Below are 13,952 nucleotides of genomic sequence, written 5' to 3'. Positions count from 1 at the left end.
TGTACAATGTTCAGGGAAAGGGACTCACAAATGTTGTTGATGTTTCTATAGAATATGATTCTTTTTTGCTCTGTTATGTTCCTCACCACTTCCTAGGATCCCCCTGGAGATAATTAGATATCATGCTGAAACTCCTTCAGACAAACTGAATTCTGAAGAAAGGAAGCAGCTGGATGAGGATGTGTCTGTTGCTGAGGTTGAACAGTCAGCCTGTGCCCTTGAACAAAGCCCCTGATCTCAAAGGACTTTCTACTGAAATATATGAATAGTTCCAGCAGATTTTGGAAAATTCCCTAACTATAAGTTGAATGAATCATCCACATCAGTTTTATATCTGCTGTTAGCTCCGTTAACAGCCATGTATTAAGAAACATGATAAGAATCATGAAAGTTGTGTCTCCTACAAAGCCGTCTCATTATGCAGTACAGATACTAAATTGCTTTCTAAACTGTAATTCTGAACAATTCTTTCCAATTTTGTTCATTAAGACTGAACTGCTTCACATGGAAAGGACATGACTTAGACATTGGACGACTACATATAATAGCGCACTATATGCTGTATTCAGTATAGAATCTGTTTTATCATCTGAATATAGAAATAGCTTTTCATCATGTGCAGTGGAGCTATCATGGCATGGTAACCAAGAAATAAATTTATCTTGGTATATTAACATTCATCTTTTCCTTGGATACAATACAAATCAAAGAGGGTTAACAAAATATGATACTTATATACGGAATCTTAAAGACTAATCTAATTCTCAGATATAAATAACCTGACATTTCAAATGAAGGCACAAACTCCAAGCTTGTCCTTACCTATATTATTGAGCTTCCATAGTTTTGAATAGAAATACTCAGTGTGCTTGCATAAGTCTGAATTTTTGTTATGCTTATTACCTGCTGTTTACTTAAATTAGTAAGTATGAATTGCCTGCTGACCAAAAATAATTCAGTTATATCTGGGCGTGTATCCTTTCACATGTTGAGGGGAAAATTGTGTTCACTAATTCTTCTCGTGTTGCCTTTCCCAACGTGAGAGGAAGAAATATATCTCCTGAATGTTTTGTAGTCCAGTCCAACCCAACCCACTCTGAACCCTGATCTAAGTCTTGATCAGTGGATTGTCGTGGTTTAAAGACCTATTGCCAGGGGTGAAGAACAGACGAATGTAGGCAGAGTTTAAAGCAGCCGTGTTCTGTTTCTCAGCCCATCAGACAGCCGCATGTGCTGCGCTGATTGACCGTGGCCTCTAGCAGGGGTCCAAGGACTTTGCCTCGTATCTTTAGATCTGTAGCAGACAAATCAATTGGTCAGCAGTCAGTTTCCTTAGCAGTAAAATAAATCTATGTGGTATATAAAGAATTAAATACTTAGCAGTATTATAATTATCCCAAATAGTGGCAGTTAGATGCCTGGTTCATGGAGCTTTGAGTCAGGTAGGGAGGATGTCTGGCTCTAAATTCTATCCTGTAGTAAATTGCGCTTGCAGTTCTTTATGAGAGCAAAAAGGAAAGATTGTGTTGAAATTTATTTGGTATCTGTTAGGAGACACAACATCAGGGATGACAGTGTTACCAGCAGTATCTTGATAATTGCCTGTGAACATAGGTCAAAAAAATGCTGTGGGATCTGCAGCTGTAAGAACACGTAGCAGTTCTATGTCCCTTGGTTTTTTCAAAGTATACCTTAAAGATATGGTGAGCTATTCTTATATATACACATGTGGGTTGGTAAAACAAATAAGTAGTTATTCTCAGATGATTTGATTTAACCCATTCTTAAATACCAGAACGTCCATCTCTCCTCCATTCTGAATTTTGGGAGCTGGCATTTTACCTAGCACTTGTTGCATTCACTTTCCAGATCACGTGAATGGTCACTGTACAAGTCCAACGTCCCAGAGCTGCAGTTCAGGAAAACGACTTTCCAGCGCAGACGTCTCAAAAGCAAACCGCCGAGGGCCTGGGAGGCCCCCCTTCAGAAAAGCGCAGTCTGCAGCCTGCATGGAGATTTCTCTCCCAGTCACCACAGAAGGTGGGTGGCAATGAATATTTTGCTAGGTATTTGTGAATTTCTCACTGGGTGTGAAAGCGAATAAGTTTAGCATGACCCTTGTCCTAGTCATTGCCCTGAACTGCTGTCTTCATCTGACTGTTTAGAATTAGAACAACCCCTGTGTGTTAGTGTTGTTACTAACAAGCCTGCTCCTGAGCTCTGCGCTGCCTAGGGATGCGGTATGCTGAACCTCGCCGAACTCTCACAGCCGTCCCCTCGCCTGTATGGATCGGGTGCTTTGTTCCGGAAAAGCAATTGTTCATAGCCGCTTACGTACGGTTATTGTGACAGCTAGTAGTACTAACGTTTTAAACTCTCGTTGTCTCTACTTACCAAGTCAGAAAATGAGTAAGATATTTTTACAATGTGAGTTCAGGCTTTGCACATATATATTTATTTATTTATTGGTACTGAAGACTTCCTAAAATTCTACAATCCCTGGCCACCATTTACAGTAAAATTATAGCCCATAATCTAATCAATTTTTTGTATTTATAATACGTTTCTTGCTTTAATGCTTGAAAAAACAGTCTTCAAATTGTAATCTACCTGAGTGCAGAGTCTCGATGAAGCTGAGATACAAAGTGGACCACTCATGGCAATGCATTGTGCTTAAAACTTAGAATAAGCCCATTTTAGTTTCAGCAGTGCCAGCTGTTTCACTGCAGATCGTTTAAGCAGAAGCATTCAGCTGACCTGTTTTTCTTCAGTCTTGATAGTGTTCCCACCCTGCTGTTGGTGGCCTTGACCCTTGTCTCCCATGCTTCCAGCTCCCCCACATCCTTGCAATTAAGCAATGCATTGTCTGTGCAGAAAAGCTTCAGTCTATCAAAAACTGAAAAAGCATAGCATCAAAATAAATGGTGTAGGACTGTAGTGTTGGTTGTATTCAATTTTAGTAATAGGTAAAAACTTTATAATATTTAAACAACAGAAATGACACAGTGTAATATTTTAATAATAAAATAATTAATTTTAACAATTAAGTCCTTTAAAAATCCAGGTTTTAATTCTAATCAAGTTGCAGACTAATTTCCTAAGTGCCTGAGAGATAATGATCTCCTACAGCTGTTGTCTGGGCTGTAGCATGGCCTGACCCCCCCGTGATGCTATAAGTGATAGGCAATCAACACCACTGTGACCTAGCCCTCTGTCTTGTAAGGAGCATTTGTATCCTAACCTGCCCACCTGCAAAAGTGTCTGTACCACAGAAGTTCTCTACAGCTGGAACCAGTACTCCCTAATTTTGCAGATTGTTAATGGAGGCAGAGCAAGGGGAATTACATCATTCAGAGTGTCTAATTTTGTATTTTTAAATGCAAATTATTGCAAATACCTTTGTTGCTAGTGGCAAATTGCTAGAATCTTTTGATTTTTTTTTTCTTTATAACATAAAATAGCAAATTCTTTTGCAGCCCTTATTCTGACTACTGTGGGGATCACACAACAGAAAAATAGTGTCTATGGGTGTGAGACCCTATAAGAAAACATCCTAATTTGGCACAGAGGGTTCCAAGACTATGTTCTTGACTGGAATGGAGCTGTTATCCCGAAGTCTGTTGCGGTGTCCTCTAGCAGCTCCTTCCATTTGATTTAAGAACAACATTTACCTACATTCATTCATGGGATACAGAGTAAAGCATGGTCAGAGGCTTTCTGCAAAATGGCTGTGCTCACTGAAGGTGTTACCATCTTCCAGCTATGTCATTAGGCCTCTGGTAGAAATCAGCTCCCGTCGCCAGAGGCCATCACACCAGAACAGATGCCGGTGGTAGAGAGATCCTTTGGGTTGTTCATTTCTGCTGAAGTACAGAAACATTTAGCCTAAACAGCTTTCTATATTGGGTTATGTTATCCACCTCCCTTTGCACTAAAGCAAATGAGAAGTGCCCACGTGATCTATATTTCTGACTTCACTAGATGAGTATTAACCTTCTGCAGAGGAACAGGGTCAAAACCTTGGGGAGTAGTGACATTTCAACTGACACTGCTGTTCTTTCAGTGACCGTCCAACCCTCTCTCCTTTAGGAGAATGTTACAATATCATGGATTCTTCAAAGATTAAGTCATAGGCCAAAGAGCAGAAATGTTAAATCGCATTGTAGGCTTTGTATAACATATGACAAAGTGTAATCCTCAGCAATCAGTTATAAAGAAGTAATCCTGTTTAAATACTAAACCTACTATAAATTTCGGTTTTAACTTGGATTAATTTAATGGCTCCTGTGTGAACATTGTACTAAAGCAGATTTAGAGAGCTCTGAGGTGTCTATAAATTCCTGTGCATAGGGGCAGTTTTCATCTACATAATCACCATTTTTAACTCTGTATTAATCATTGATGATGATCACAACATAACCCTTTCATCTGCCTCTCTTTATGCACCATACAAATATGGTAAGTACCATTGTCATATAGTAGTTTGTGGTGGAAAATACAACACTGCCACAGTAGTTTCTATTGCTCTGTGTTTTCTCCATCCTACATACTACCAAACTCTTCTGGAATTCTTGTATGCAGATACTGCTGCAGTATCAGAACTACTTGTACATAACTGGGCCATGGTACTGCCTAATTCTTTTATGCTGCTGCTTTTCTTTTTCCCTCCCATCCTCCCAGAGTAAGTAGGGTCACTGGCAGGCAGAACCTACAACCCCCTAAGGTCGCACTGACCCTGTGTACAAAACGTTTAGTAATACAATTATACTTTTGATGGCATGATGATGCTTTCTGGATATCTGTATCATGAAAAATTCACTTTCTATTGTTCATCGCTAGTTATAATACCTATCAAGTTTAAAGTATATCTCTTTCTAGAGATAGTCCTCTAACTTTCTTTCAGGGACGTGCAGAAAATTAAAGTAAATGACATAAAAAATCCCTATTTAAAAGTATCAGTGGTGTCATCTAAATGGTATTACAACTCTCAGTAAGGTCAGTGAAATGTCTGTTGCACAAAAGAGCCAGACAGTCTTTAGAGTAATTTATATTAACATGTAATATGATGGAGCATGGTTTGGGTTTGTCCTTGAGTGTGTGGGTTTGTGTATAAGTCACCTTTCAGCAGGTTTATAGACTAAAATAATTTTCTAATCATTTATATTCTCTCATTAAAACAAAGCCACCTGTCCAACTTGTCTAAACTTTTTTTAGATGCCTCTGGTATTAGTCTTTCGACTTCTAGCTCTGCTAACTAATCTGTCTGGAATGACTGACATTCCACCATACTTCATGCATCTTGCATTTCTAGACATACAGTTTTGGCAAGTGGTTTGATTTACTTCTAAAGGTTTTTGTACTAAGCAATATGGTGGAAGATGGTATGATCCTTGAAAGATTCTTAGGCTGGGGGTAAGAAAGAGGGTGAGGGAGAAGGAAGATGAGAAGTTAAAGGTTTGAGAGAGAATATACTGAGAATAAGCATTCTCTCCAAACTGTGGAACTGGCTTTGATCAAAACCTTCTCGTTGGGCTGTTCCAAAATAAAACAAAAAAATCCTCTCTGTGCTAAGAATTTTATTGGCTACTTAGGAGTATATGCTGCAATAAACAATAGATTATTCACAAGAATTTTTTTTTTTTTTTTAATATTCTCATGTGGTGAATCAAGAGACATATTTTATGTCCTCGCTAGAGAGGTAGCATTTCAGGTTAGTATTTGGTAGGATTTTATTATTCTACCTGAGTAGAATTTTGATTAGAGATTGCTATCTCAGTAGTCTTAAGCACTTTTTATACATTTAAAAAAAAGCCTTTGTGTGTGGGTAGGTGGTTCTTACCTTTTCTTAAGGCTGTCTCTGAGGCACTGATGACACTTGATTTTTTTCCTGCTCTTTACAATCTCTTCTAATTGATTTGATTAAAAAGACAATACATTTTGGTGACTAATCATAAGATATCTATTAGAATACTAAATCAGTCTTCTCCTCTCACATTGGATTTCAAAATCTACTTACTTAAACCTTATCTTTTGGTACAATAGGAACTGTATTTCCAGCATTTTCATCAAGTGTATTTTCAAGCAACTTTCCCACAATAAATTCTTCTGACTTCATTCCTGTTAGTTCATTGTCAAGATTTTGCTGACTCTTACCCCTTTACATGTGCAGAAGGATTTCTGATAGAGAAAAGCATTTTTGAAGAATGTCTTTGCAATGATGAATCATAGGAAGAACGGGGGGGGGGGGGGGGGGGGTTCTCCTGGGCAAAATATTGCAAACTGTTCAGTTTCATAAAGTGCTAATATTTTTTGCACACTCGTAGAAGAATAATTCAAAAGCCAAGTAACAGTAGCAGAGGAGTGGTGTTTATGCCTGCATGGTTACTGTTACTGCTTAAACCTGTCTTTCCTAGTATCCTCATCTAACATGGAAAAACTTGGAAAGCTCTAAATCTTTTTAAACTCAGGTAGATTTTATTCCATGCTAAAGATTAATGTCATTTCAGTTCCAAAGCTGGGGGGGGGGGGTCCCCAAAAAACTTGATCTAGTATCTAGATCAAATAGCTTGTTATGGTTATATTTTTGTCATTAATTAGCCAGACATTTAATACAGCACTTCTCAAATACCATTTATGCTATTTAAAATGTTACATGTTGTCCTGTAGTATCTTCTGGTTTCATAAATGCAGTATTTTCACAGCTATACTAATAAGTTCTGTAGTTGCTCAATAGTCTATATCTAATTTTAGCAAGGAATTGGAACTTTACAAGTTCTTAATAGCATATTATTGATTCTAAACAATCTTGTTTTCACATACTTTTGATTAAGCTGTTTCTTCCTTGCAACAATATAAGAATTTATTTGCATTGTAAACAAAAACACAAATATGGTAAATTCCATTGTTCAACTTCTAAATTCTAAACTTCTTCTAGCCCTTTTTGACCAGAAGTTTTTGAGATTTTAGGAGTTAGTGATTGTATTTCTTTGATAAGACTTTCTTGCACAGGGTATAAACTACATTTTTTTATCATCAAGTTAACATTGTGCATTTAAATATCAAGAGCAATAAAAAATACACATGAATGCAAATTATTCTTAGTCAAGAAAATCCGTACAGAGATTCTGTCCCATGATAACATTCTGTAGAAAGGGAGTGTGTTTTGTCTCCAAGCTTAGTGGATTTCTTTGCAGGCTGTAGCTATTTGCACTGATCATGCCTCGGTCTGTTCAGCTCTGGGCTCCAACTAGCACCCTATTCTGTCTGCAGGTGTCCTCACAGAAACACTGAAATGGGGATATTAACCTTTTTAGCTTGTCTGGGGAAAACGTGTACCCCTACCTGGCTTGCCTTCTGTCCTGCTGCACACATCCAAACCAGTCCATCTCAGTCTAAAAACTAATACTGCATAGTTGTTAAACCCCTTAAAACTCCCCTTCCATCTAGAAGAGCAGAGATCCCAGCCTGATCAAGAATTTCAGTGTAGATGAATAGGCCAAAAACATCTGCTCTTTTTCTGCATAGGAAGACAAAATCTGTATTTTGGTCGAATTTTTAATTGTAATTTTAGATTAAAGAAAACACTGAATTAAAGAAAACAGTGATGTTAAAGAATAAAAATAAACTTGTTGTGGGAGGGAACTCAGTGTGGTTATACTTGTGTAGCTGGTGGGTATATGGATGTGTGCACAGATACATATGCTGGCACGCCATCCTCTTTGCTTTAATGAGTTATAACTAACTCCGAGAAGTCTTTCAGATTCGATACTTCTTGGTTATTGCTTTTTCAGACATTCTGCTTTTTTAAGCCAGTTTGCATTCTCCAAAAGGTTCTCTCTGCCATGACTTGCTAGTTGCCATCAAGAGCTTCTGCTGGCAGACTCTGCCTTTTTTTCCTCCTTGCCTGCATTCACACAGAAATCAGGGCATTCTGTATACATATGTCCAATATGTGGTTATATCATACGTCTTAGGAAGAAAGTAAAAACAGAGTGGAGTTTTTCCTTTCAAATGTTGTGTTTGGAAGTCTGTTTTCTTCCACCAACAGTGATAGAAAACTGTCTGTCTTTTTCTTATTATTTTTATTTCCCATTATGTAGTTTTTAACTAGTCCAGGTTAATCACCCTTGACTAGAAAGGCCATTTAGGTCTTAGTGCTACAAACTTGCCTCTGAACAAGGAATCTTAACAAGGATTTACTGTGCATTGTAATTTTCTAGGAATGCTAAGAGCAGAGTCTTTAAATTTGCTTTAGCTTTTCTTTAAAATAATTCCGTTTCAGCATTTACCTCAGCTTTTGGATTAACTCTTTTGATTATATGTAGTTAAAATTTGATATAGAGCACTTGAATTGAAATGTCACTGTAAGCTGGCAAAACGAACCACTCAAGAATATTTAGTCATTATCTTTAATAACCTTATCAAAAATTCTATGGCAAGTACAATACAATTTCCATTTTAATAGATCCAGTATACTTTTATACTTGAAGTTTTTCTTTTGCATCTGTATATAGAATGACTAAAACTGTTTTGGGGATAAGTTGTTTTGTTTCTTGCATGATTTTGTCCAACTTGTTTTGGAAATGGGTAGTATTTGGTATATACTATATACTTTAAACTTCTTTTACTATTCGAAAGTATTTGTGAGGATCACCATAAGAAGCCTTGTAGGCAGCCTGGCAGAGGCTTCCAGATTTTTTTTCCTGATGGATTTTGGTTTAGGTTTTGGTGCTGAGTTTTTTGAGGTTTTTGGTTTGGTTTTTAGATTCAGCAAATTTTACAATAATTTTCTGTGTATGTATGTCAGCCTGTTACTTTGGTCTATTGTTTCTATAACAAGGTTTCCAAAGTCTTAGGATTGATCTGTACCTTAATCAGCCTGTAAATATGTGTGTGAAGCCATAGAGAAGGGCTGACATTTGCTCTTCTAAGTCCAGTATGCTGTAGTCAGGGTCTTGGAAATAGGATACTGAGTGATTATCTTATAAAAAGTCTGCAGCCTGAGGAACAAGGCTCAGCTGATGTCGTGCTGTGTATTGTAGTATTTCCTATGTAACTTCTGTACGATTTATATTGGTTTTTCTCTTGTCGGTTATGGCTACACTGCTACGCTGTCTGCAGCAGTGCTGTGTGCCTAGCACATTGGATTTTTTTGGACTGGATGAGTGAATGTGACCATTAGGTTTCCTTCCCATGTAGCAAGGTGGGGGGAGAAGAGGGAGGTTTCTGTTCTTATCATCGGCTCCTTTTTTTCCTGGGTCTGAAGTCCACATGTGGATGTGAACTAAGTGACGATGGCCTAGATGAAGATCACTGCGGTTTTCAAAGGTAGGGGTTCCTACGCCTCCAAGGAAAGAGAGGAACAACCTGGTTGCTTGACCTACAAAAATATTGAAGAGCGAGCACAAAATGACTCAAATGGATGGCAGGGTACTGCAGCGAGGAAGGGAATAATCTGCTGTCCACGTCTGCTGAGAAAAGGACAGGATGTAATGGACATAAATTACTAAGGCAGAGGCACGACTTCAGGGAGACAGTAGGGGATTCATTTTGATCACAAGGGTAGTTAACCACAGAAATGGATTCTCTGAGGAGGTTATTGCATCTCTGGCAGGTTTTCAGAACAGCTCATACTCTCCACCGCATTCCCTTTGCCATGCCTCTCCATATTGCAGAGCGGATGATTTCTGGTAAAATTCCTTGCCCAAGCAGCCAGCCAAACAGATGCTTAACCTGATCCACTGGGCAAGTTACAGCAGTCATGGGACCACACTTCACGAGGCCCTTAAGTGCCATGGCTTTTCACAGCTAACCTTTCATAACAGATGGAAAAGCCCTTGGCTTGAAATTTTTTTATTTATTTCTCAGTGAGGGAATTATGGTGTTGGTTCTGCTTCTAAATCATTTCCATTTTGTTAGCATTTGAATTTACTTTACATCACTGTAACTAGTATCAGTAAGAATAGTATAATAAGAAATGACTTAGAGACACTATGGTAAACCACAGTCTCCGCTAACTGCTCAGTTTGTCACCACATGTCTTGTCTGTGCAGAGAAGCAGATAAAAATATTGCATAGAGGACCTGTTCTATATCTAGAAAGTTTGTTCCTTTCTGCAGAAAGCTTTATTCAAATAAAAAAGAAGTTATTAGGAAGTTGAAATTATTTTTCCTGTATTTAGCAAAATCCCAGCACTTCTAGTCTAATGGGCACTGCAAACTCAAAAGATTTGTGAACAGCAAATTCTGCGTGGCTGTAATAAAAAATTTGGCACCTAAAGTCAAGTGTTCCAAGGAAGGATATTCCAGCATCTTCTGTGAGGTTTTCATATCTGTTTCAAAGTATTCAGTTTGAACACTGAACTGTAAGATCCATAGATTATTCTTGGGTGAATACAATTGTTTCCAGAAGTGGCTTGTCCATACTGTTAAGTTCTTTTTCAGTCATGGTGGAGATGAGAGTGTGTGTGCTTGTTTTCTACTGCAGGTAATATTAAAAACCTTCTCTTTTTCTGCTTCCTCTTAGAAGGGAGATGTAGAGAGATTTTAAAGGTGAGCAAGAGGGAAAGCCCAGTCTGCCTGTGATACAGACACATCAAAAATAATGGCAACTGGTCCTGGGACTAAGAGGACAATTCAGCCCACGTACTTCAATCCATCTGTTTAGGATGCAGTCTGAGATAGAGTGCTTCTGAGAGTGGATGTCCTAACCAAATAGATGGGATAGATAGATAGCTTGCCCAGGAAATTTGCTAAAGGACATGCATAAAAAGTAAGTTGTTAGGGCAAGAGGGAGCCCAGTTTCTAGACCCTATCAATAGTGTTCAAGTTCCCCAGAACAAGTTCATATTTTATATTAAGTCCACAGTAAATAAAAAATAGGACCAGAAGGGCCAGAAACCTTAGATTCAGCCTCTCAGCTGAGCATCATAGCCATCAGGGGCTCAGCTTCCAGGGGAGACATGAAGAATGCTGTTCCTCTTTATACCTTGTGGCCACAGAAGGCACGGATGGACAAAGTCGGTCCTCTTAGACCGATTTGTGCCTACAGCTTATGACCTTCAGTTTCTGCTGAGTGCAAAAAGCCAGTGGAGCTGTCGTCGTTTAGACTGAACCATAATCTTTATCTGATCTAACCACTGGTTTCCCTCGGAGGTTTAAGTGGAGTTTAGGTGTGTGTCTGCCTAAATCTGGTCACAACAGAGCTTGCAATGCCCTGTGTCCCCGGAAAAAGCAGGGGGGGGAGGTTGTCTAAAGACTGAGGTGCCTTGTGAAAGAGCACGTCTAATGGCCAGGAAAGGCCTGGGAAGAAATGGAGAAGAGCCTTGCATGGATGCATGTGAGCTGCTGGTGCCTAAAGTCCAACTCTGTTGGGCTAGATAGAGTTTATGTTTGGTTTTATCTTGGAGTACATTTTCTGTCAGGTTCTAAGAGGATGTTAGGATCCGCTTGTTTTCTTACAGGAATCTGCAAATTTTCCTTCTTTTTAAAACAACCAACTAAATGAAAATTTTGTTCTTCTTACATTTACTGAATGTCTAGTCAGTTTTAATTTAAATGATGGTTTGACTCCAAGTTAAGCTAATTTCACACTGTACTCTAGGCACGTTGAATTTAGAGGGTGTGTTTTGCACTGCATGCTCAACTTCAGCACTTTCTTGCTTCCTAGCAATTGCTTCAGATCAATGTAAACTGGTTTTCTACATCTGAAATAATTTTTGAAACAGTTTTGGAAGTGGAACACACCATTGGGTGGTTCCTGGTACTTCTGTGGCAGAATGGAATAGGTGGTGAGCTGTTGTGTATAGAGAACTAGGGAAGAGTATAGCAATATTCTGAGATTGTTCAAGTTATATGGTAATAGCTCTTCCAAAAGATTGGGTTTTTTTAAAGCGAAGCTTTTCTAACTATACTTCAGTTACACAAGCAGAGGGTCTATCGGGGGGGGGGGGAGAAAAAGTACTTTGAAGTGCTTTCACTTGCTTCATTAAAACATTAACTGTTTTGACTTTGTTGTTGAATGAACCCAAGTTTTTTCTTCTATATTGCCTTTTGTCTCCACCTTATTCTTGGGTACGTCCACATATGAAAGTTATACAACATACTGTTCTTTCCCAAACATCAATGTTACGAAAGATGCTTCAGCAGAATGGATATTTTAGGTTGGGATTTAAGTTCTAGAGAATTGTGATATCTTTGATTAAAAAATGTATGTCCAAACTTACAAACTATATCCAAATTGAGCTCTTAGTGATCGGAGTGTGAAGACAGTTTGCTTGTGTAAGTCAAGGGAAGTGATTCATACAATTGAATATGGAAGTTTGATAGATTACTTACTGTGAAGATCTCTCGCATTTTTATCTTTGTATAAAAATGCTTATTTCTACTTCATTTTCAACATGAAGAATAGTTCTGCCCTAACAGTTCCCTTCTGTTTTTTAAAACATGCTGAACTAAAACCTAAGCCTGAACTTTACCATATTCTGGAAATATCAAAATAAAGATCCGAGTCTGGTGACTTGAATCTATTTTCTCTTTCAGGCCTTTATTTGCCATCATTTACATCAGGCTTCTGTCAGTACGATTCCATGAAGCCATTCAGGTTACACCGCTATAACTGTAGCAGCTTCAGGGCAATCCATTTTGGAACTTTTTCCAGGGAGGGCCAGGCATCCCACAGCTTTAAGTTCTGTGTAAGTGCAGCCATAGCCATCCTGGTTTGAATGCTCTGCAAGCTGTGTATTCACAGGCTTTTCAACATAGTTTTAGGGAAACTTATTTGAGTTCATCTAGAGGAAATAATTCACAGTAAAATTCCAGGTTATTACTGCATTGTTTGTGCTTAAGACAGCTTCTGCTGCTTTCTAGTGAATTGCTTTATGTGGAATGCTGCTTTAGAGTGGTGCTATTAAAATGTGTTTGAAGATGTTTTTAGCCAAGTAAACGTGCAGTGTTCTTAAATGTGTGAAAACCCTGCAGCGTTACTTCCTGCCCCTTTCTCCTCTGTGTTGCTGAAGCATTGCCGTCAGTAATATGGTTCAGTCTCTGTGTCTCTATGATGTTACTTTGTGCAAATTCATGTTTGAAGTATAATTCCTTTACTGTATGTTTACACTGGCATTCAGAGCTTTGCATGCTTTCCTGACTACATAATTTTAAAAGTGAGAGATTTCTCTTAAAATTTTAAGATGATGATCTTTAAACTGGCAAATGTTTTAATGGTTTCATTAGCTTCTGTTAGGTCTGATATTTGGGATTAAAACTTGTAGAAATCTCCAAGTGAGGAGAATATAACCCATTTAACTTTGTTTCCAGAATATATTGGTTTCCATATCAAAAAAGGTCGATTTTTGTATATGTTTTATAAGCAGATCAATTACTCAGTATGTTAAAACCAGGAAAGGACCTATAAATAGCATCCAAGACACTAACAGTCAGTTGCAAAACTCTTCAGTAATGAATGTAAACATCTGCAGTGAAAATGTTGATCTTTGTCACTAGCAGTTTTTTTCCATTCCTCATAACAGGTGGTACTATTACTTTCATGATTCCTAACTTCAAGAAGAAAATTGCTTTATGCTTCTGTGTTAGTGCGAACTCCACTATTCTAGAATAATCACAGTGACAATTTCTTGGGAGGGATGATAGGTGAGGATGTGTTCCCCTTACAAAGCCTTTGCTGCAGCTGAGAATAGAGAAGTCAGAACATTTTCCTGAAGATGGCATACATATTTTCATTAATACTCTCCCTCCTTTTTTATTTTTTTAATTCCATGAGAAAGTAAGGAAATTCCAGTTTTATTTCCACTAAACAAAAGGAAGTTAAAAAAAAAAAAACCCTGCAATCTCTGCTCTGTAAAGGTGACAGCTGAAACACAAGGAATCATTTACTCAAATTACCTTTTAAATTCTCAGAAAAACCCCAAACCCTAAATTAAATCTTCTCCTAGACAC

At 38.1% G+C, this 13,952-nt stretch overlaps 1 protein-coding gene across 10 annotated transcripts in view; it reads left to right on the top strand.

The window, feature by feature from the left end:
• Nucleotides 1-13,952, top strand: part of STXBP5L (syntaxin binding protein 5L) — a 203,634-nt gene that overhangs the window by 174,181 nt on the left and 15,501 nt on the right. For all 10 annotated transcript variants that reach the window (XM_030019693.2, XM_030019690.2, XM_030019695.2 and 7 more), the window contains one exon: nt 1,870-2,040. In XM_030019693.2, the coding sequence (XP_029875553.1) occupies nt 1,870-2,040 (171 nt within the window). The remainder of the gene's footprint in view (nt 1-1,869; nt 2,041-13,952) is intronic.

The sequence above is a fragment of the Aquila chrysaetos genome, chromosome 7 (assembly GCF_900496995.4).
Source record: "Aquila chrysaetos chrysaetos chromosome 7, bAquChr1.4, whole genome shotgun sequence".
NCBI classification, from domain to species: Eukaryota; Metazoa; Chordata; class Aves; order Accipitriformes; family Accipitridae; genus Aquila; species Aquila chrysaetos.
This window is presented reverse-complemented; position numbering and strand designations above follow the sequence as displayed.